At 37.8% G+C, this 20767-nt stretch overlaps 2 protein-coding genes and 1 long non-coding RNA gene across 3 annotated transcripts in view; 2 read left to right on the top strand and 1 right to left on the bottom strand.

The window, feature by feature from the left end:
* On the top strand, positions 1-15619 carry sonb (SON DNA and RNA binding protein b). The gene is made up of 15 exons (XM_030153094.1): positions 1-137; positions 686-996; positions 2239-2432; positions 3257-3409; positions 5603-5778; positions 6788-6922; positions 7923-8009; positions 9140-9358; positions 9765-9875; positions 11279-11395; positions 12298-12445; positions 13588-13656; positions 14009-14124; positions 14628-14729; positions 15120-15619. Exons 2-15 carry the CDS (start codon positions 812-814, stop codon positions 15195-15197), a joined length of 1890 nt encoding a protein of 629 aa, XP_030008954.1. The 5' UTR covers positions 1-137; positions 686-811; the 3' UTR covers positions 15198-15619.
* LOC115433018 (uncharacterized) overlaps positions 4848-20767 on the bottom strand; it is a 22345-nt gene continuing 6425 nt past the window's right edge. Inside the window, exons 2-3 of the long non-coding RNA XR_003937293.1 lie at positions 5173-5182; positions 4848-4858 (exon numbers count right to left, since the gene is read on the bottom strand). This is a non-coding gene — a long non-coding RNA (uncharacterized LOC115433018). The remainder of the gene's footprint in view (positions 4859-5172; positions 5183-20767) is intronic.
* Positions 17662-20767, top strand: part of gucy1b2 (guanylate cyclase 1, soluble, beta 2) — a 24881-nt gene continuing 21775 nt past the window's right edge. Inside the window, exons 1-3 of the mRNA XM_030153031.1 lie at positions 17662-17757; positions 20215-20288; positions 20393-20487. Of these exons, the coding sequence (XP_030008891.1) occupies positions 17755-17757; positions 20215-20288; positions 20393-20487 (172 nt within the window). The 5' untranslated portion in view covers positions 17662-17754. The remainder of the gene's footprint in view (positions 17758-20214; positions 20289-20392; positions 20488-20767) is intronic.

Consider the following 20767-nt stretch of genomic DNA (forward strand, 5'->3'; position numbering starts at 1 on the left):
GAAGAATCCGGTGTCGAATGAATCTGTACAGTTCATCCAAACCAGCCGTCAGTGTTCTCCTATTGGACGAACCGTTAAAGCTGAGAGGCTGATTTACTCCAACGCAGAGAAGAAAGAGGAAATGACAGAACTAATGGGTAAGTCACGTCAGCCCCTTTTCCACCACATGAACTGTGACTTTAAACCTATGAAATTAAACCTGAAATGTCTTCAGAAAAATGAGTACAATTTTACTAAATGCTTTAAGTCTTTGTAGATGCATTAGTTTGTAAATATAAACATGATCACAGTGGAACTTGTTTTTGCACTAAAACAAAAAGAAAAATTTGGAGTTGTAGTTATTTATTGGTTTTCATTACTACTGTCTATATTTCTAACCACTGAAATATTTACCCCAATTTCTTTTTTTTCTTAATTTTTATTATGTTTTATCATATTTGATTACAAAGTATATGTATATAAAACTCAAACCCGCAAATGTCTTGTTCCATCAGTGGATAAATCAGAATAAATCAAATAAAACACACCGTGAAACAAGCTCGACAACATAATAATAATAATAAAAAAAAAAATTCAACACTTCATATCAAAATCCTCCAATCACAGCAATCAGAGAACCAAGACAGTAACCAAACATATACCCCAGAAACATGTATTTAATGTCTGTTTACAACTGATTCTGCAGGATCCGCCACATCCCAGTCCACAACGAACAAGTCCACATGTGGTGAAACTGACCCACGTCCAGACGCCGGCCCCCCCCAAGTTAAAGTCGTCAGGATCGCGTCAGTCGTCTTCTTCCCCCAGTGTTATGTCACCGACAAAACAGAAACGGAAAACACCCAGCTCATCACAGAGGAGGAAAGAGCAGAAGTCATCAAAGAGAACGAAAAGATCCAGGACGCCATGTCGGAGTCGGAGGCGAGGATCCAGATCCAGATCCAGGTCCAGATCCAGGTCCAGGAGCCCTTTAAGGAAAAAGAGATCACGCTCCAGGTAGGACCAGCCTGTACATGTTGGACGTATTTAACCCTTTATCGTAACTGTTGTATGTGGACCTAGTGTCGTTTTTACTGGCCAAATACAACCAGACTTTAGAGCAGACCTGGGCACTGTACGGCCCCTGGGCCACATGCGGCCCGATGGCTGACCCTGCCTGGCCCCCATGAGGTCACTGGAAAATTAAAAGTCAATGCAAATATGTTGTATATCATTTAAAAAGATGCAACCAATACAACGACACTGTTTTTATTTTGAAGGATCTGCTAAATTTAGGTTTTTCACACTTACTTTCCGTACTTAGCATAAGACTAATGCGCTGATTGGATCGTTGATCATTTTCAGCCCATGAAGGTGTCAGATAACACCAAAAAAAAAAAGAGACTCATTCAGAATACAGAGTTTTCAGCAAGACATGGACTGTTAAGTATTTTGTCATAGAAGTCAGAGGAAAAAAAACAAAAACAAACTAGAAAAGCACTGGGAGAGCGCAGACCTCCCCCAAGGCAAATCAGCCCCCCCCCCCCCCCCCCCCCCGATCACCACCAAAATGTAATCATTTGTTCCTTGTGCCAGTATCAACATTTTCTGAAAATTTCATGAAAATCCGTCCTTAACTTTTTGGGTTATTTTTGTGAATATTCATGAAATATTTGTGTTCTGTGCTCCACAGTTTCATTGTATCATTGTATTGTTTCATTTCTTGTGTGTTCAATCATATTCGCAGTGCCACCCCATTCAGTGCAAACAATCTGAATAAAATCACCAATACATCAGAAAATAAGAAAAGAGCAAATATACAATTGTGGAAAAAATTATTAGACCATCACAAGTCATCAAAAACAAGAGTTATGCAGTCCAGTCCTAACTCCTGTGTGTATCATGTGACTAAAACAGACAGAAAAGAAAACATGGAATGTCTAAAAGCACTGTTTTTGTCAGTACAGTGCCATAGATATTGATGGAAGAACTGAAGTGATTTTGGTTTTTATCAAGAAAACATGGAAAATGGATAGATATCAGCTCTGAAATTAAACTATTATGAGCTAGTTTTGTTGTTATTATTATATTTGTCCAAACAAATGGACCTTTAGTTGGACCAGGCATTAAAATGAACAAGAAACTGAAGAAAACAAGGGTGGTCTAATCATTTTTTCTGCGACTGTATGATTCCAAAGAAATATTATTTATTGATTTATCCTAATTGCAAATATCCTGAGCAGTGTTTCGTCTGTGCAGGTCTGAGGGTCGGAGGTCACGGCGGTCGCGCTCACGGTCGGCGTCACTGGGTCGGAAGAGGAATAAATACAGCCAGAGAGACCGGTGGAAAAGGGAGCCCAGCCACTCCCCTGTACTCATCCTCCGCAAAAATAGATCCCCCACCTGGAAACACTGCAGCTCCACCAGCAGCCCTCAGCGCATCAGTGAACTGGGTCAGACAGAACACAGACCACTACCACAGAAAACCCAGTCCAGAGGGTCATCTGGGCTGTTGTAGTCTTTGTGTGGAGCCTGTGTTTATGTTCTTCTATAGTCAAGTATTTACCAAAGTACCAAGTATTTACCAAAGCAACTCATCTCCTGCTAAACTCCACATATCTGTGCGTCCACATGGACAAATCCCTTTAAAGGAGATTCAAAATGAAAGCAGCACAGCAGGATGGATGGAGAGAATTCACATTCTGTTAAAAAACCCACCTCATAAAATGACAGAACACCAAATTCATCAAACTGATCATTCATCAAAGTTAACGCAGAGCTGCAGTTATCGATTATTGTATTCGATTTGATTAAACGAGTATTTGAAGAGTAAAAAAAAAAGTAAAACTGTGAAACAGACATGTTGAAAAAGACAAACAACTTGTCCTTTATTCCTGAAATAGAAACATATAAGAAATAGAAAGTAAAAGGATATGTAACAATAATAATAACAACAGTTTCTATATCTGTCTGTCTGTCTGTCTGTCTGTCATCTAAAACCACAAAAAGTATATAAAAGTAAAAAATATCGAAAATATCAATATAGGGTTATTATAAAGTGGTAATAGTAATGGAAATATAGCAACATATATAAGTAAATAATAAGCTATATAAATCTTATGTAACAATAATAATAATAGGGTCTTACTGTTTGTGAAGTTTTTTTTTTTTTTGGCCAGGCTCTTTATTCCAGTTTACAGCTGAATTTACCTCCAGTGGATCCATCCTGTTGATTATTTACTAATTCTATGTATTTCTTTCTCCTGTGTTTGTTCAGATAAGGAACAGTTGTTAGAAATTGCCAAAGCCAACGCTGCTGCCATGTGTGCCAAAGCAGGGATGCCCATCCCAGCCAGCCTGAGGTCGTCGGTTCTCCCGCTGGCCCTGCCCACTATGGCCATGAACGCCGCCATGGCCAGTATGACCGCCGGTACCACCTCAACCTTCCTCTGCTCTGCATCATGTCATTGACTGTCTATCGTTTCCGTGTCTGTTGCGTCATCCACCACAGCCTCCGGTCCGCCCCTCAAACCTCTGAGCAAAAGCTGAAGCTCTGTGTCAGTGGAAAACACACACATTTGGATTTAATATGTGCTGTTTCTGCATAGAATCAGTGTGTTCTCTAGAGCTGCAGCTATGGAAACATCTGGCATGAGATGAATGAAACCTGGAACCAAAAATCACAAAGTGAAAAAAAACAGACGTGTTAAGAGTAAAAGGAAGGTCACACTAAATACGACCACTTTGGTTTATACTTTACTGTTGTATGTACAGCAGTAAAAACTAAAGTTTCAGTGAAAGAAACAGCTTCTATGAACCTTATATATATAATTATTATTATTATGGCTCAACTTATTCACACACGTGCATTACAAATACACAAAACATTTTTTAAAAGCCATAATATTATTTATATTAGAATTTGGAATTTGGAGTTGTCATTATTTATTCAATTCAACCAGCATGATTGTACAATGCTTTTATGTAACCCAAGAAATCAAAAAAGAATAAAGGAAAAGAACAAAAACAATAATCAGAACAAGAGCAGCTATGTGGAATGAAACTAAACAACATGTGATTGTCTGAATAAGGTGCATAAAGACATTTATAGGTTATTCTGCTGTTTTTACCCACTTTAGATCCTATTGGTCTGGATGTGGAACCTGAGCTAAAATGATTGTGACACCGTTGATTGGAAATGTCTTCAGTGTCATTTCTGCATTTTAAACATGGGTGCTTCTATGAAACTGGTCCAAAAAACAGGACATGGGGCTAAAAACTCAAACCAGATGTAGACTAACCCATAGCACTTTGCATCTATTTAAAAATAAATACTTACTGAGATAAAAGAGTAACTATTTATCAGAGAAAACACATTTTTATATTATTTTACATTATTTTAAATACAAAAATCTGCATGTACCACGGTCAAAAGGACACAAAAATTACACACCACTGTTTTGTGGAATATCTCTGTATTGTCTCACAGGTACATTTTGGGAATTGAAGTAATTATGCAAGACAGAGTGTTCCACAAAAATAGCCGCTGTTGCAAAATCATTCACGATTTATTTGTGTTTAACTGTTCAGGTTCTGCATGTAATGTCAGTGGACACGATGGGTTCTACACAAAACCTGGAATGAGACTGAGACTGATGACAAACCCACATGTGTGGATTAGAAAAACCACGAGGATCCACACATTTAACACAGTGTCTTTATTTAGAGTCTATAGAAGACCATTTACACACGTTTACAGATCTAATGCTCTGACACCTAGGTAGAGTTAACTGTCCATATTTGGGTCCAAATATTTGATAAAAAATTCATTAATTATGGGATGGCTCAGAGCAAGAGTATATATTTTTTTTGCGTTTATCTGAGGTCATCATTAGGTCCATCATGGGGGGAAATATGTCTACATCTCTCTTTTATTATTGGGTCTAAAAAGCTGGAAAAGTGTCCGATACCAAAATGAACCCAGTTTCATAGAAGCACCCAAGTTCCTTCCACAGGCCGTTTTTTGCCCCATGGACCGTATGTTTGACACCCCTGCTTAGTTTAGTTTATTTTTTATTTGTCAGGGACAATGTGCAAATACATTAATCTCAAAGAGAAGAGATGCTTTGCACCAGAGTTAGCTACAAGCTACTAACCCTAACCCATCTGCTGTCCTCGAACAGGTGCACACACAATATAAAACCTTTACATTACATGCTATACTGAAGTAACCTTAGCTCGTAATTATAATAGTTAAAAGCGTATGTATTTATGCCAATTTCATGTTTCCTAAAAAATGCAATTTCATCAGACTTCATTCCTAAAACACAGGTTTTAAATTCATGCTAAAAAGTCAATTTGTCCTAATTCATCAACCATTAAACAGACATTACAAATATTTACCAGTGAATGTATATATAACACTATTCTATATTAAAAACATGTCTAGAGTACTGTTGGGAAATGTCAGCATCTAAGTCCATTTTGGAATCCTTCTAAGTCCTGGTACCGTCCAGGTCATTGGACGCACAGCGCCTGCATGCACAGGGGAAATGTGGACCGGTGGTTCTGGATCAGACCAGTACTGAACCAGCTGAATTTGTGTCTTTGCATGTTTTTCCAGCCACAGTGACCGCAGCCTTGTCTAATATTGGGACGTTGTCGTCTCTGCTGCCGCTGCCCTCCATCACCAACAAGCCTCCGTCTGCTCCTGCTCAGAACGCTGCCTCTGCTCTGGAGGACGTCAAGAAGAAAGTGGAGAAGCAGGCCAACAGCATCAGCATCAAAGAGTTCACTGATGTAAGGACTGTCTGTGGAACGTATGGGACCGACCGCCCGGTGGTAGTTTATTTATTATGGTTTTCAACCACAGTCCCAGAGGAAAACACAGCAGTGGTTTGGACTCAACAGTTCCCTCCATTAGAACCTTCAGGACCATCAGTCACTTCCTCTTCGCTGCTTTTGATACGGTTTAATTACAATGAACCTCATTATTAACCGTCTTTTTTCTTTTAGGCCTTAACTTTTTTAATTATTTTTATTACTTATAAACATAGTTATGACTAATACAACTGTTATTACTTTATTATAATTAGTTCTGTTATTACTATATATGTACTATGTATGTTATGTTATTACTATATATGTGTTATTACTATATATATGTACACACACACACACGGTGTATTTTATACAATAACATAATTGTTTATTTTTATTTATTATTGTTCCTACTTTAAAATTTATTTCTACTGGTACTTTCTAATGTGTAGTTGCCTGTTTTTATAGTTATGGTTAGTACTATTTTATTTTGTAATGTAATATAATCCAACGTGATCTAATTTAACGTAATCTAATCTCACATAGCCTACTGTTATGTAACCTACCATAATCTAATATAACCCAATTTCAATTTAACCTAATGTAACATAGTCTAACATAATCTAATCCAACCTAATCTAATTTTATGTAATCTAATCTAACATAATTTATTCTAATCTAATCCAATCTAAACTAATTTTATCTAATCTAACGTAACCTAATCCAATCTAACGTAACCTAATCCAGCCTAACCTAATCCAATCTGATCTATTCTAACCTAATCTAATTTAATCTAATCCAGTCTAATATAACCTAATCTAATTGAATCTAATCTAATCTGATCTATTTTAAGGTAACCTAATTAAATCTAACCTAATCTAATCTAATCTAATCTAACCTAATTCAGTCTAATTTAATTTAACCTAATTTAACCTAACCTAACCTCAGTGACTAAGGTTGTGTGTGTTTTTTTGTCTTTTTTCTGTAGAAGTGCAGGATGATCGTGGACAGTAAAGGGGAACTCCCGGTGGCGGTGCCTCATGTGTCGGATGAGGAGGATGATGGGAAACCGTTTGGAGGATCAGCTCTCCGAGAGCAGAAAGCTATCAGCTTCAGCATTAATGTAACGTCCACATGGGCTACACCGTGTCCTCTTTTCTTTCCTTTTTATCTTTATATATTTCATACATCACAAGACAATAAGTGACAGAAAACAGCAGATGAAGAGTGAAGAAAAAGATGACAGATGAACAAAAGAAAAAAAGGCAAAACGTTTAACGTAACAGGGATGGGAACTTTAACCATTCCACTTCCATTATCAATTCTCATTGGATTAAGGAACAAACTACTGTACAAATGCTTTGTTTGCATTAACTCTTTAATGTCAAATATGCAGAGGCATCAAGTAATGAAGTACAAATACTTGACTACCTTACTTAAGTATAAATTTGGGTTATCTATACTTTACTGGAGTAATTATTTTTCAGACAACTTCTTACTTTCTATTCCTTACATGTTAACCCTGTAAAGCCTGAACCTTTCAGTCATTGACAGAAAATTCCAGTTCTTTGAAATTGGAGCCTTTATTGGTCCTTCTGATCAACCAAAAAAAAAATTCTTAAATATCAATTTCCATGTATGAGTTTCAGTTTTCTATCATATTTGATACATCAAGTCTCAATGCTCAAATATAATTGTTTTTGAACAAACAAAAACATAATATAACACAAACATGTCTAACAAATTAGTAATTCCATTTCAAAATTGTCCCAGTTCTGCCTCCTTCCTCATTAATGACAGTTTTGTAGTGTCACTGGAAAGGCCTCTGGAGAATGAATTTCTCCCCCTGGTGGATTATCTGTGTATTGCATGTGTCTAATTGTATATATCAGGTTTTTCAAGAAAAAAAATCACACTGATCGTGTAGAGGGCTTCAAAACTCATGAATCAAATATGATACATTTGGCGTTATAGAGTTAAAAATAGCCTTGTTTCATTCTGGCTTGTCATCGTTGAAATAAAAAACCTGTCCAAATAAATGGATAAAGTGAATCTGATTGTGGTTGGATGAGAAGTATAAACACATACATTTTATACATTTCTAATCACTTTGTTTCTTCTAGAATCTGGCTGTTCGTCCGGTGGTGCGTAGTGATGCAGGAATAGCCAAGGAGTTCCCAGTGTCTTCAGGATCGCAACATCGCAAGAAGGTTCTGTAAACATTTACTACTCTATCTGTAATATACAGGACTGTTACACACAAATGTTAGCTTCGAAATCAAATCCAAGTGTAAAAGAAAGCATAGATTAGAAAAAAAAGATCCCAAAACTGCTTGATTTTTAAAAATCAAAATAATAACTAGAAAAGCCCTCGGAGAGCGCAGACCTCCGCCAAGGTAGATCAGTCCCCCCCCGATCGCCACCAAAATGTAACCATTAGTTCTTTGTGCCAGTATCAACATTTCCTGAAAATTTCATCAGTTTTGAAAAAGTCTGGAATTTTTATTTGGGTAAAAAGCAAACACCCTGATACACAGTCACGGAAAAAATATAAGACCATAAAAAGTCAAAAACAATGGTTATGTAATCCAGTCCTAACTCCTGTCTGTGTCATGTGACTAAAACAGACAGAAAAGAAAACACGGAATGTCTGAAAGCACTGTTTTTGTCAGTACAGTGCCATAGATACTGATGGAAGAACTGAAGCGATTTTGGTTTTTATCAAAAAAACATGGAAAATGGATAGATATCAGCTCTGAAATTAAACTACTGTGAGCTAGTTTTGTTGTTATCATGTTTGTCCAGACAAATGTACTTTTAGTTGTACCAGGCATTAAAATGAACAAGAAACTGAAGAAAACAAGGGTGGTCTAAGAATTTTTTCTGCGAATGAAGCATAATACCACATACATCATTGTGATAAAACTCATCCTGAGTCTATGTATTCCTGCAGACATGTATTTGACCCCAGTGATGAGGTGAAAATGACCCTTAAAAGGTCTTGAATTTCCAATCCAACTTTATTTGTAAAGCACATAACAACCACAATGGACCAATGTGCTGTACAGAAAAATAAATAAAAAACAAAATAACAGAGTAAAATACAAGAACAGATTAAAAGACATAGAACAACTGTAAAAAATGAAATAAAAAAATAAAAAAAATAAAAATACAGAAGAATCGATAGAACTTAAATAAAAGGATAAAATACAAGAATTGATTTTGACCTTGAAAATCGTGTCCAAACCCTGTACAACTACTGTGTGTATGCATCTGTTGCCTGTTGTCACACACAAACATAATTAGTGATGATGAGTAAATCCTGTTCTTCGTCGTCCAGGAGGGCGAGGCCTTGGGCGCTTACGGAGAATGGGTTCCCATTGGAAAAACTGCGGACAAAGCTCCATGTTCGTCCAGAAAAGCCCCGCCCGCGGCTCCTGTCGCTTCAGCCAACTCGGCATCAGGGGAAACGGAAACGGCAGCGGGGTCAGTGACGCCCGTGGAACCGCCGGGGTCGGGCCCAAATAATGACAGTGTTTTCCCTGATCCGCCGCTGCAGGTGAGAGGTCAAAGGTCACCGCTGCGTTTTTGTCTCTGCTCAGACCGTCATGTGGTCACTCGCCTCATTTCAAATCGGTTATTCGTCACAGCCCTAGTTAAAAAAGTTCCTGGGAATGTTGGTGGAAAATGGGTTCTTCTAAGCCTCCTTTATGGAACCGCCACTGTTCAACTTAGAAAGCTACCGTTTCCTCAGTATTTTGCTTTTTAATTTGGGATTTTTAGTATTTTGTCAAAATAATCTGTGATTGCGTTGTATAAACTTCAGTCTGTGCGTTTTTTTTTTTTTTGCAGTTTTGTGTAAAATATTAGTTTTTAAAAGGTTTGACAGATGGATGGAGTAGACTGCTTTGTGACTCGTGATGAAATTCCACTTACTTTATCTTTTTTTAAATGTATTTTTTCAGCATGTTGATATCTCCCAAGCTGTAACTGAGAGGATCCGAGCTCAGAGGCGTTTGGCTGAAAACCCCTATGACGTTAGTGCCATCTGTATGCTCAGCAGAGCACAAGAGCAGGTACCAACTATCTGAACACATGCACAATTCACCTGGTCATGCACGAACCGACACTAAACCAGTGGGAGTTTCTTCAGTATCTTATTTCTTTATCATAAAACCCACATATTCACTGGAGTGGATTCCATGCATCAACAGTTTAACATGTAATAGGATTAATTTATTAAACATAACATGAGATAAGATAAGACTTAAAAAAATAAAATAGTATTGGGAACTATTAAAAGTGAAAAAGATACATCTCCATATTAAAAATGGTAAGAGACAGAGTTAAGAGCAGAAAAAAAAATGGAAAATTTGTAAAAGGGATTTTAGACCGTTTGGTTTTGTCCTTATTTTGTTGATTTTTGTTCATTTTCTTGCTATTTTGTTAATTTTACAGTTCATTTTATTTTTTATTTTTTTTTACTTATTTTTGTTAATTTTCTTGCATATTTTCCTAATTTTGTTGCTTATTTTCTTCATTTTCTTAATTAATTTTTTTCAATTTCTTCCATATTTTATTCATTTTCCTGTATATTTTGATAATTTTATGGCTTATTTTCTTCATTTTCTTGGCTAATTTGTTCATTTTTGTCACTTTTCTTGTTTATTTTGTCCATTAACTTGCATATTTTAGTACAACAAAAGCAGCATAACATTTCAGTGCATTTCAGTTCATTTTTTAAAAACACATATCTCTATTGAAGTAAAGGATGCGTGTGGTTTTGTGGCGTTAACACGTTCATTTATTGGAAGCTCAAAGGATGAGTCAGGTTTCATCTCTGTCTCAATTTTGATCAAATTGAATCTGATCACAAATGAGGTAGATACTCAGCGCTGAGGACTCAAACATCAGTGAGCACGGATCGTAAAGTGAGTAGTACACTTATTTCCCTGTGGGCTGGCTCACCCGTACAAATGGGTTGGACTTTAAATTAGCGTTATCTAACTAAGTCAAGCAGGTGTGGGACCTCATCTCTATGTAAACTTATGCCAACAGTAAGTTTACGTCTTTTCTCCTGTGTTTGACAACACCATGTGTGGGACTGTGTGGATGTTTAGACGTGTATCTAAAGGAAGAACAGAAAATACCTAACTCCTGTGTTTACAGATGTTTCCTGTCTTTGAAAGTTTAACATGCTGACCAAAATGTTGAAACTAAAACAGGGTAAACAATAAATCCTGGTCAGAGAGAACTTAGTGCTGACAATGTTAAAATAAAACAGATTTAACAAATGAATCCTATCTTAAAACATTAACTACTGACTTCTAAAAAAAACAAAAAAAAAACTTAAGGCTTCACTATCTAAGTTAGAATAGTATTTCAGTGGTTTCTGTTTTGTTGTTGTTTCCACATCATCTCCTACTCCCATAAACAGAAGTGGTCTTGGTTCTTTGGCCTGAATGTCCTGTTTTTGCAGGTGGATGCTTGGGCCCAGTCCAATACGGTCCCGGGCCTTTTCACTGGGTCGACTGGAGCCCAGGTCCTCAGTTCAGAGGAGCTGTCCATGAGTGGACCACAAGCCTGGCTGAAGAAGGTAACCGCTATTATTCACCTTCATTGTTCTACAACGCTCCTGGATAAAAATGTGCAACTTTGGGAGGGCAAAGAGCCTTCCGAGGACACACTGCAAAAAAGGGCTGTCGAAAAACAAGATAAAGACACGAAATCTGAGGAAAAAGATACTCATAACAAGTGAAATATGTGTCCATGCAGTAAGATAGTTTCACTTGACAAGATTTGTTGAATTAAGATTGTTACCTCTGCCAGGAGGTATTGTGATCACATTGCTTTGTGTGCGTGCATGTTTGTTTGTTTGTTAGCAAGATAACTCAAAAAGTTACGGACAGATTTTCATGAAATTTTCAGGAAATGTTGATACTGGCACAAGGAAGAAATGATTAAATATTGAATTTTGGTGGTGATCGGGGGGGCGGGATCTGTCTTGGCAGAGGTCTGCGCTCTCTGAGTGCTTTTCTTGTTAAATCTAGAATTAAGCATGTCTACCTATGTATGAATATAAAACACGAAAACAAGATAAATTATCTAACACTTCTAAATATAAGTTTTTTTTATATTGGTAAGAACCAAATAATGTGCAGTGCATGCTCTGGTCTCCTCTCTGTGTGGCCCACTTTGGATTTATTTTATACATAGATGTGTCTGGCTCAGTCAAATGCATAATCATGTCTAGAAAATCCTTCTGGACCATGTTGGGTGATGCAGGACTCAAAACAGTCATATTGAGCAAATGGTTTAACTTTTATGAATATTTCAAATAAATCATACATTCAGAAGGCTCACCACAGACACGTCAGGGGTTAAAGGGTTAACCCTGACATGTGACAGAAACACATGCACAGAAAAACCCAAATATTTGATTTAATAGTTCCCCGTCTTCGTATTTTTCCTTTTTGCGTCCATTTGTCTTTAAATCAGGACCAGTTCCTTCGGGCTGCTCCGGTGTCAGGGGGGGTCGGAGAGTTCTTGATGAGAAAGATGGGTTGGAGGACCGGAGAGGGCCTGGGGCGGAATCGTGAGGGCACCGTGGAGCCAATCATCATTGACTTCAAAGTTGACCGCAAAGGTATCAACACTGAAGACACTACACACTTGTATACTGATGATATTTTTACATTATTTGACTCATTAGATTGAAATTAAAGGTTGAGGAGTTTGATTCTCCCAACTGGTCAGTCACAGAAATGTGTAGGTTCAGACACCTCGGGTGGAAACCTCGTAAGTCCATTTTTGGTCTGTTGGTCAGTTTTCACGTTGGCCTGATGGTTTTATAAATATTTAACCAATAAAAAGTGTTGAAAACGGTTTGTGACTGCAGCTCTGAACTCCATTCATTCATTTAGAATATACATCGTTTTTACAGTTTACTGAAAAATAACAGTATCGGACATAAGAGGTTTCTGCCCGACTGCGACGATATAATCTTATTAAAGTGTGCTAAATAGAATAGAATAGAATAGAATAGAATAGAATAGAATAGAATAGAAGGATAGTGTGTAACGGGGTTTATACGGGTCCTTGAAATCCTTGAAAAGTCTTGAATTTTAGTTGAAGTGCTTGAAAATGCTTGCAATTATGACTGTGATTTATTCATGAATTTATTTTGACTATTATAATATATTTATAATATATCAGTGTGAGTGTGTCTGACAAACACCAGGTGGCTTCCCTTTTTTTTTGGATAAAAAAAAGGTGATTGGTCAAATTTGCGGAAAATTCGCAGTGATTGGACGAAACTGCAGCGACACACAGAATTCATGGTGATTGGTTGAATTTGCGTTAATAGTTGCGATTGCAACATCGCGAATTCCTGGAGGGACTTTTTATGTAAACTGAGTTAAAATTGATGTTTTTATAGCCATTTGAAATTTTGCCTTTTATAAGTAAACAGGAAAAAATAGATAAAAAGAATTTATAAAAAATTTGAACTTTTACCTATTTTTCCCAAAATGTAATCACATCTGTTCTGGGTCACTGGTAAACTATAATCCCAATTTGGTATGAATTCAACCAATAGTTTTGCTGCTAAAGTGTAAACAAACAAACAACTATGATAATAAGAAATATGATAATAAGATAATTATATGATTTTAAGATAATAATATGATAATAAGTTGACTTGAACCCTGTGGAGCTGATGTGACACAGGTCATGGAACAGTAACTGCAGTGACAGACACATGATGCAGGTGTGTCTGCTGGGTTTCAGGGTTAGTGGCAGAAGGAGAGAAGCCCCAGAAGCAGACGGGAGGACTGGTGGTAACAAAGGATCTAATGGGTAACACACACACACACACACACACACACACACACACACACACACACACACATACACACATACGCATTAACAAAACCATACTTGAAAAGTCTTCTCCATGACTGACCAGTTTAAATCCAGTCCTTCCACCTGGTCAAACCCAAGTCTCGTACTTAAAAACAGTGTCATGCTCTGACTTTTTACATCCACATATTTTCATTCATTCGTTGGTTTTTATCAAAATTGCGGCTCCTGCAAATTGTAAACAAACAAAAAAAAAAAGGGCAAAATGATGATGTGTTTATGTGCGGTCGCCCACGGCAACAGCCTATATGTGATGGTTGTGTGGGTCCCTCCCCTCTGTGTCTGACAGGAAAACACCCAGTGTCTGCGCTCATTGAGTTGTGTAATAAGAGGAGGATCATGCAGCCAGACTTCGTCATGGTTCACCACAGCGGACCAGACCACCGCAAGAACTTCCTCTTCAAGGTCCGACATTTTAATTCTGCACCGCTGGAGAGTAGAGGGGTTAGGCTTTGGATATCCATCCATCCATCCATCCATCCATCCATCCGTAGAATCATCCATCCATCCATTCATTTATTCATCCATCCATTAATCCATCAAATCATCCATCCATTCATTCATTTATTCATTCATCCACCCATCCATCCTTCCTTCCTTCCTACATGTACATTTCTTGTATGAATAGTGTAATTATTGGCAAAATAAGTTTCCATTGCATTTATTCACATTCATTTATTTATTTATTTTTTTTTTTTTTGGGACTCCATTCTAACTTTTTTTATGCAGGAATTGAAAATGTAATAAATGCTGCTGGATGAAAACACAAGTCACTTGCTGCCTGTCTTTAGTGTTTACTTTGTGTCCTCTACCTTCCCAGTGTTTTCTGATCTTATTCATACGTCGTTGTTTTCTGTCTCCTGTGGTTCTCTGATTCTTACATTTCTTTTTCAATATGTTCTTCCAAGGTCACAGTGAATGGTGTGGACTACCAACCACAGACGGCTAGTCCTAATAAAAAACATGCCAAGGCCATGGCAGCGACTGTTGCCCTGCAGGCTCTGGGAGAGGTAAGGTTACATAGAACTACAATGACGTAACAGGTTGCAAAGGATTGTCCCATTTCATAATGTTTCGACCACTACCCTTTTCAGCTCTGAAACAAGGGGTAGTGTCAAGTGCAAGGGCTAAGGGCTGAACTGGGCTTGGGCCCTTGCCTCTCGTTGACAGACCCTTAAAATAATCGAAGGCCTCTGGCTCTTCCATTATTCTGTTTCTCTTCTGATTTTCACGTTCCTTCCATGTACTGTTGACACCCTAACTGTGACTTACTGCCACCAGTTAGGCCCCGCCCACAGAATGCATCATCACTGTTTACCAGCATGGACAGGGTCTATATTTGTGTTGCATTTCCACAAAGTTGACGACTGACAAAAGCATGTTTCTTCCTCTGTTTGCAGGTTCCTGTTGATGGTCCAGGACTTTACACTGGCCCTGTTTTCACTGCTGCCTCCACTGGGCCCCTGTTCTCCACGTAGAAACACTAGGACGGGAGTATTTTCACTGTCAAGCTGTCCGACACTTAGAGAAAGGCTTTTTTTGGTACAATTAAATAAAAGCTCTATTATTTACACTCAGGTGACTTAAATATAGTCCATTATACAACACCCCTCCTTCCTTCTCCTACAGATTTTTTTTTTTCTAAATCTAAAAATCCATGACAAACTGGTGAATACCATCCAGGTCGTAGGTTTTTTGCAGTTTTTCCATAATATCAGATGTGGACGACATATATGTAGGTATATATTTATTTAAGTGTAATAGTGTTTGAGACATATTTTAACGGACCGTATTTGAGTCTAACTCGAGACTTAATGTATTTCTGTGCATTTTCATTATTAACTTAAACAAACCAGAGCTGAATTGGGCTGTCAAATAAAGATTTATATTGTAAATAATAGTCTTGTCCGTAACCCAATGTTCTTTTTCATCTCGTTAGATTTGTGGCACAGATTCCACATAAAACTGTTCCTCAGACGGGATGCACTTTACATTTTGTGGAACTGTTCTACTTAAAGTGTATTAAATAAATGAAATAAACACTGTATTTATGATATGTCTTAAAGGATCCCATATTATTCCAGTGAATGAACTGTGAGGATAGGCCTTCTGGAATGGAACTTGACCCACTGCTGTCAAACTCATGCAAAAGAAGATCCAGTGTGGATGCAGAGCTGATGCTAAGCTAAAGGCTAACGGAGATACAAGCCTTTTCCGCTGTCACTTCTCATTAGAAACATCTACTCGCTGCAAATCAACATGGATGAGTTAAAGGCACCGCTGACCAGTCAGAGGGTCCTTCAGAGGTCCGACCTCGAGTGTTGAACGCAGGTTGAATAACAGCTCCAGACTCCTCCTTGGAAATGATTCAAGATCTTTATTTGTCACATGTGGATGTACAGGTACACTCACAGTGAAAGGAAAGTACAACAAGCACCCGTGTGAACTGTACGCAGTTTAGAACCATAAAATATACAGAGGTGTCAAGTAACAAAGTACAAATACTGCTTTACCTTAAGTATAAATTTGGGTTATTTATACTTCACTGGAATAATTATTTTTAAGTTGACTTTTTCCTTCTACTTCTTACATTTTAAAAATAGCCTCCTTACTCCTGTTTCATTGCGGCTTGTCATCATTCAAATGAAAAACTCTCCAGATAAATGGCGCCATCTGGATAGAGTGAATCAGACTGTGGTTGGATGAGAAGTCTAAACATGTACCATTCCCAAATCCTATTGGTTTGTACTCGATCCGTCACACCTGACTTTTTGCACCGATCCAGTATGTATAGGAAACTAGTCATCATACAGTATGTGAACGAGGAAATCAGAAATCGTAATAACGCTGGGTTGCAAAAAAAAGTTTTTTGCAAGTTGTATTGGTTTTTTCAACTGAATTCGGACCATTTTGCACCGCTAAATCCAACAATGACATCTGTTTTTCTCAATCAGGTCAGGTTTTTTTGCTGATTTGATTTTTGAAAAATTTGATCTTCTCACAAAATTGATTACATTTTTGTGATTTTATCAGTTGATTTTTTATATAGTTCTCACCCAAAATAGGTTTTAAGAGAAAAAAAATCATTTTCTAACAGGATGTATTTATTATTTATTTTTTATTATGTATTCACCGCAGATGTAGCAGAATACGTCAGGCTTATTTTTGCAAGATCTTCTCGTCGAAGTCATTTCATTCATCTGTAATATAAAAAAAAAAAAACAATCATAAATTGGCAAAAGTAAAATCTTCAGAACTTGTTTATTGCAAGAAATATGAAAGAATTTTGTATCATATGATGTGAAAATGCCCATAAATGTAAGCAAAAATGTTAAAAAGCCAATATGTAGCATAGTTCAGAAACTTGACCTGATTGAGCAAAATTAATGTGATTTTTGGATTCAGCACACCAAAATTATCCTAAATCAGCTCAAAAAACTTCAACAATAAATTTGTTGTTGACCAGTGAAATAATAATAATTATAATAATAATAACACAAAAATCCACAATCAGAACAATCTTAGGATGAAAAATAGCACAATAGTTTGATTTATGAGCCCGAAAATGGGTGGGAAGTGGAATTTATTTAATCCCGCCCCTTCTTCATAAAATATTATAGCTGTGGGTCTTTATGGGTTAATCTGATTATAATAAATCAGATTAACCCACCGGTTTGTCCCCAGTGCTCTGATGTCCTCATATATGTCCACCTTTTGTCACACTAATGTCCAGAAAAACAGTTTTAATACCGTGTGGTCAACAATATTCAGATTTCCTTTCAATAGCTTTTTTTTCTCCACATATATTTAATTTCCATTCTTCCATTTTCCAACACTTTGGTGCTCTGCTCTAGTCGTTTAGCTCCGCCTTTGCCTTTGCCTTTGCCTTTGCCTTTGCCTTTGCTTGGTCTTATAATGATCAGAATATATTGTGAGGATGCTTTGTTACCATCAACTACAACAGAAGGAGGAGGCGGAGGAGGGGAACGGTCCACAGGAGCATCACTGTGGTCGGACAAACCCAACCGTAAAGCCATGGTAAGTGCAGTTTTCTAATCTGACACATCAAAGGCACTCTGTTTAGTATATTTTATTATCAATATTCACACTAAAGTAGAACAGCCGACAGTAGGTAGAATGCAAAGAGTTTGAAACACTTGAAGTATTAGTCTTTTGCGATAATTAAAGATCATTAAGGATCAGCAGATCAACACATATTAACCCACAACGACTCAAACATCTATTATCGACCAAAACCGTCTACTTATTTAAACTGTTTAATACCTGTTGATCCATTAATCCTATCAGTACATGTAAATAATTGGTGTGAAATACAGTTTGTCGTCTTTTCATGGTCATCAGATATGACCCATTTGGACGTTCAGAGGCTCTGTAGTTACCATGGAAACACTGGCATCCTCTATGACATTGATTGACCAGTAAAACCCATAGAGTTGGATCAATGACAGTGGATTAATGAATGAAATGAATTTAAAAATAAATAAACCTGCAAAATGATAAATGATGTGAAAAAATAAGCAAAGATTTACTAAAATAAACTAAAAAAAAGCAACAAAATGAACATAAAGAGCCAAAGTAATGAATAAAATGAACATAAAAGAATAATAAATAAAAATAATAAGTAACATAAACATAATAAGTCTCGAACTGAACAAAATTGAAGAAAAATGAATAAAATAGACAACAAAATGTTATCTTCTACAACATTGATTCACCAGTAAAACCCATGGAGTTGGATCAATGACAGAGGATGAAATGAATAAAAATAAATAAAAACCTGCAAAATAAATCATGTAAAAAAAAAAAAAAAGGCAATGTATTAAAGTTAAATAAAATGAGCAACAAAATGAACATAAAGAGAATGAAATGAATAATAAATCAACTAAATAATAAGTAACATGAACAAAATAAGTCTCAAACTGAACAAAGTTGAAGAAAAATGAATAAAATAAACAACAAAATGTCATCTTCTACAACACTGATTCACCAGTTGTTATGTTCAGTTAATGACAGATTGGACTGAAAAAGATGCTTTTTCTTCATTTTTCTGTTTTTGATAAAATAACCTTTGAATTTACTCTGAGCTTTATTGAACGTCTTCATGATCAGTGAATTAAATACAGGAAAATACATGATTTAAACTGATCAACTGCAAAATACAGATAATATTATAATAAATGGTGATCAGTCACTTAAGAAACGTTAAATATGAAGAAAAACGGACATAAAAGTAGCGCTGGGCCTTTATGGGTTAAACAGTTTAGATCAGTTGGGTGTTTTGGGAGATGTTTGGGTCTTTAGGGGTTAAATAAATGAAATATGTTTGGATGGGGGGGGGGGGGGGGGGGGGGGTCTGGGTTGACAGGTTTCTAGTTTCCATTTCCCATTGGATCCACTTTATTCCCCTGAACCCGACCAGAACCAGGGTCAGTACCCACTGGGACAGAAGGTGTGACCCCCCCCCCCCACGTGTCCAGGGCTCAGGAGAGTCTGCTACGGAGGTGTTAACGACATCCCAACTGAGTTCTAACAGGCCCCGCCCACAGGAAGTCCTCTGAGCAGGTGACCCCTTCAGCCCCAGAAGAAGAAGGAGTTTATTAGTGTTCAAGTCCACCAGGTCAATGTGAGCCCTGTGGGTCTGACAAGGACCGGATCCAGAGAAAAAGGGTCCATAAGGTGCTCCAACAGGGAGGGGGGGGCAGAGATTACAGGTGAACAGGTGAACTGAGCATGCTCAGATGACTATGGGAAGAACAAGGTCTGTTCTATCAGCACGACTGGAGATGTTTCCTACTGAGGAAACGGTTGAATTTGTCTGAATATTTGAAATAAATCCTACATTCAGAACGCTCAGCACAAAAAATAAAAAAAAAAGAACACAGCACAAAAAATAACAAAAAAAAGAACAAGAACGCTCAGCACAAAAAAATAAATACAAATACAAAGAACGCTCAGCACAGACATGACAGGGGTTAAAGGGTTAACGCTGGTGGAAATGACCAAATATAGTCACCTGCCTGTTAAAGATTTACCAGGAACAGTTATTAGGGAGTAGGACATGCAGACCTGGTCCAGGGGTTTGTCTGAGGTGGGACCTGTAGACCTGGTCCAGGGGTTTGTCTGAGGTGGGACCTGTAGACCTGGTCCAGGGGTTTGTCTGAGGTGGGACCTGTAGACCTGGTCCAGGGGTTTGTCTGAGGTGGGACCTGTAGACCTGGTCCAGGGGTTTGTCTGAGGTGGGACCTGTAGACCTGGTCCAGGGGTTTGTCTGAGGTGGGACCTGTAGACCTGGTCCAGGGGTTTGTCTGAGGTGGGACCTGTAGACCTGGTCCTGGGGTTTGTCTGAGGTGGGACCTGTAGACCTGGTCCAGGGGTTTGTCTGAGGTGGGACCTGTAGACCTGGTCCTGGGGTTTGTCTGAGGTGGGACCTGTAGACCTGGTCCTGGTATCTGATCAGTGTTTGTGTTCTTCCAGTACGGGTTCATCAACAGCTGCCTCCAGTCTCTGGTGGTGGACCGGTTTGGTCTGGAGGTCTGGGACCAGATCAGGTTTGGGTTCATTCTCTCTTTTCACTTTGAATCTGTTTGTGGTGTCGACCTGCTGGAACTGTCAGTGGTTTTGTTTGTTTGTTTGTTTGTTTGTTTGTGCGCAGCTCTGCCCCAGGAGTCCAGGACACGTTTATGACCTACACTGTATATGATGACGTCCTGACCCTGGACCTGGTGAAGGAGGTCTGTTCTCTGTTGGGTAAGGAGTCCACTTCCACTGGACTACAGCGGTTTGGGTTTGTTTTTGTTTTTTTTGTTTTTGTTTTTTTTTTAGAAATCATCTTTATCTGAGATTTAAAAAAAACTTCACCGTCCGTCACTTATGGTTTCCAGTCGTCTTCTCGTCCCCACTCGACCTGGAAACATGGTATTAAAGATGGACGAACGCAGCAGAGTCCTGTCTGGGATTTATTAGAATATGACGGGATTATCTTCAAAATTTTGTTTTTGCTTAATTCAAGATTTTTATTTATTTATTT

The sequence above is a fragment of the Sphaeramia orbicularis genome, chromosome 2, assembly GCF_902148855.1.
Source record: "Sphaeramia orbicularis chromosome 2, fSphaOr1.1, whole genome shotgun sequence".
NCBI classification, from domain to species: Eukaryota; Metazoa; Chordata; class Actinopteri; order Kurtiformes; family Apogonidae; genus Sphaeramia; species Sphaeramia orbicularis.

Bases quoted from the DNA above. Each gene is read 5' to 3' on its own strand.
- sonb (XM_030153094.1), top strand. From the start codon at position 812: ATGTCACCGACAAAACAGAAACGGAAAACACCCAGCTCATCACAGAGG. The intron at 6,923-7,922 runs GTAACGTCCACA...TGTTTCTTCTAG, and splicing joins CTATCAGCTTCAGCATTAAT to AATCTGGCTGTTCGTCCGGT. The intron at 14,125-14,627 runs GTCCGACATTTT...TGTTCTTCCAAG, and splicing joins GCAAGAACTTCCTCTTCAAG to GTCACAGTGAATGGTGTGGA.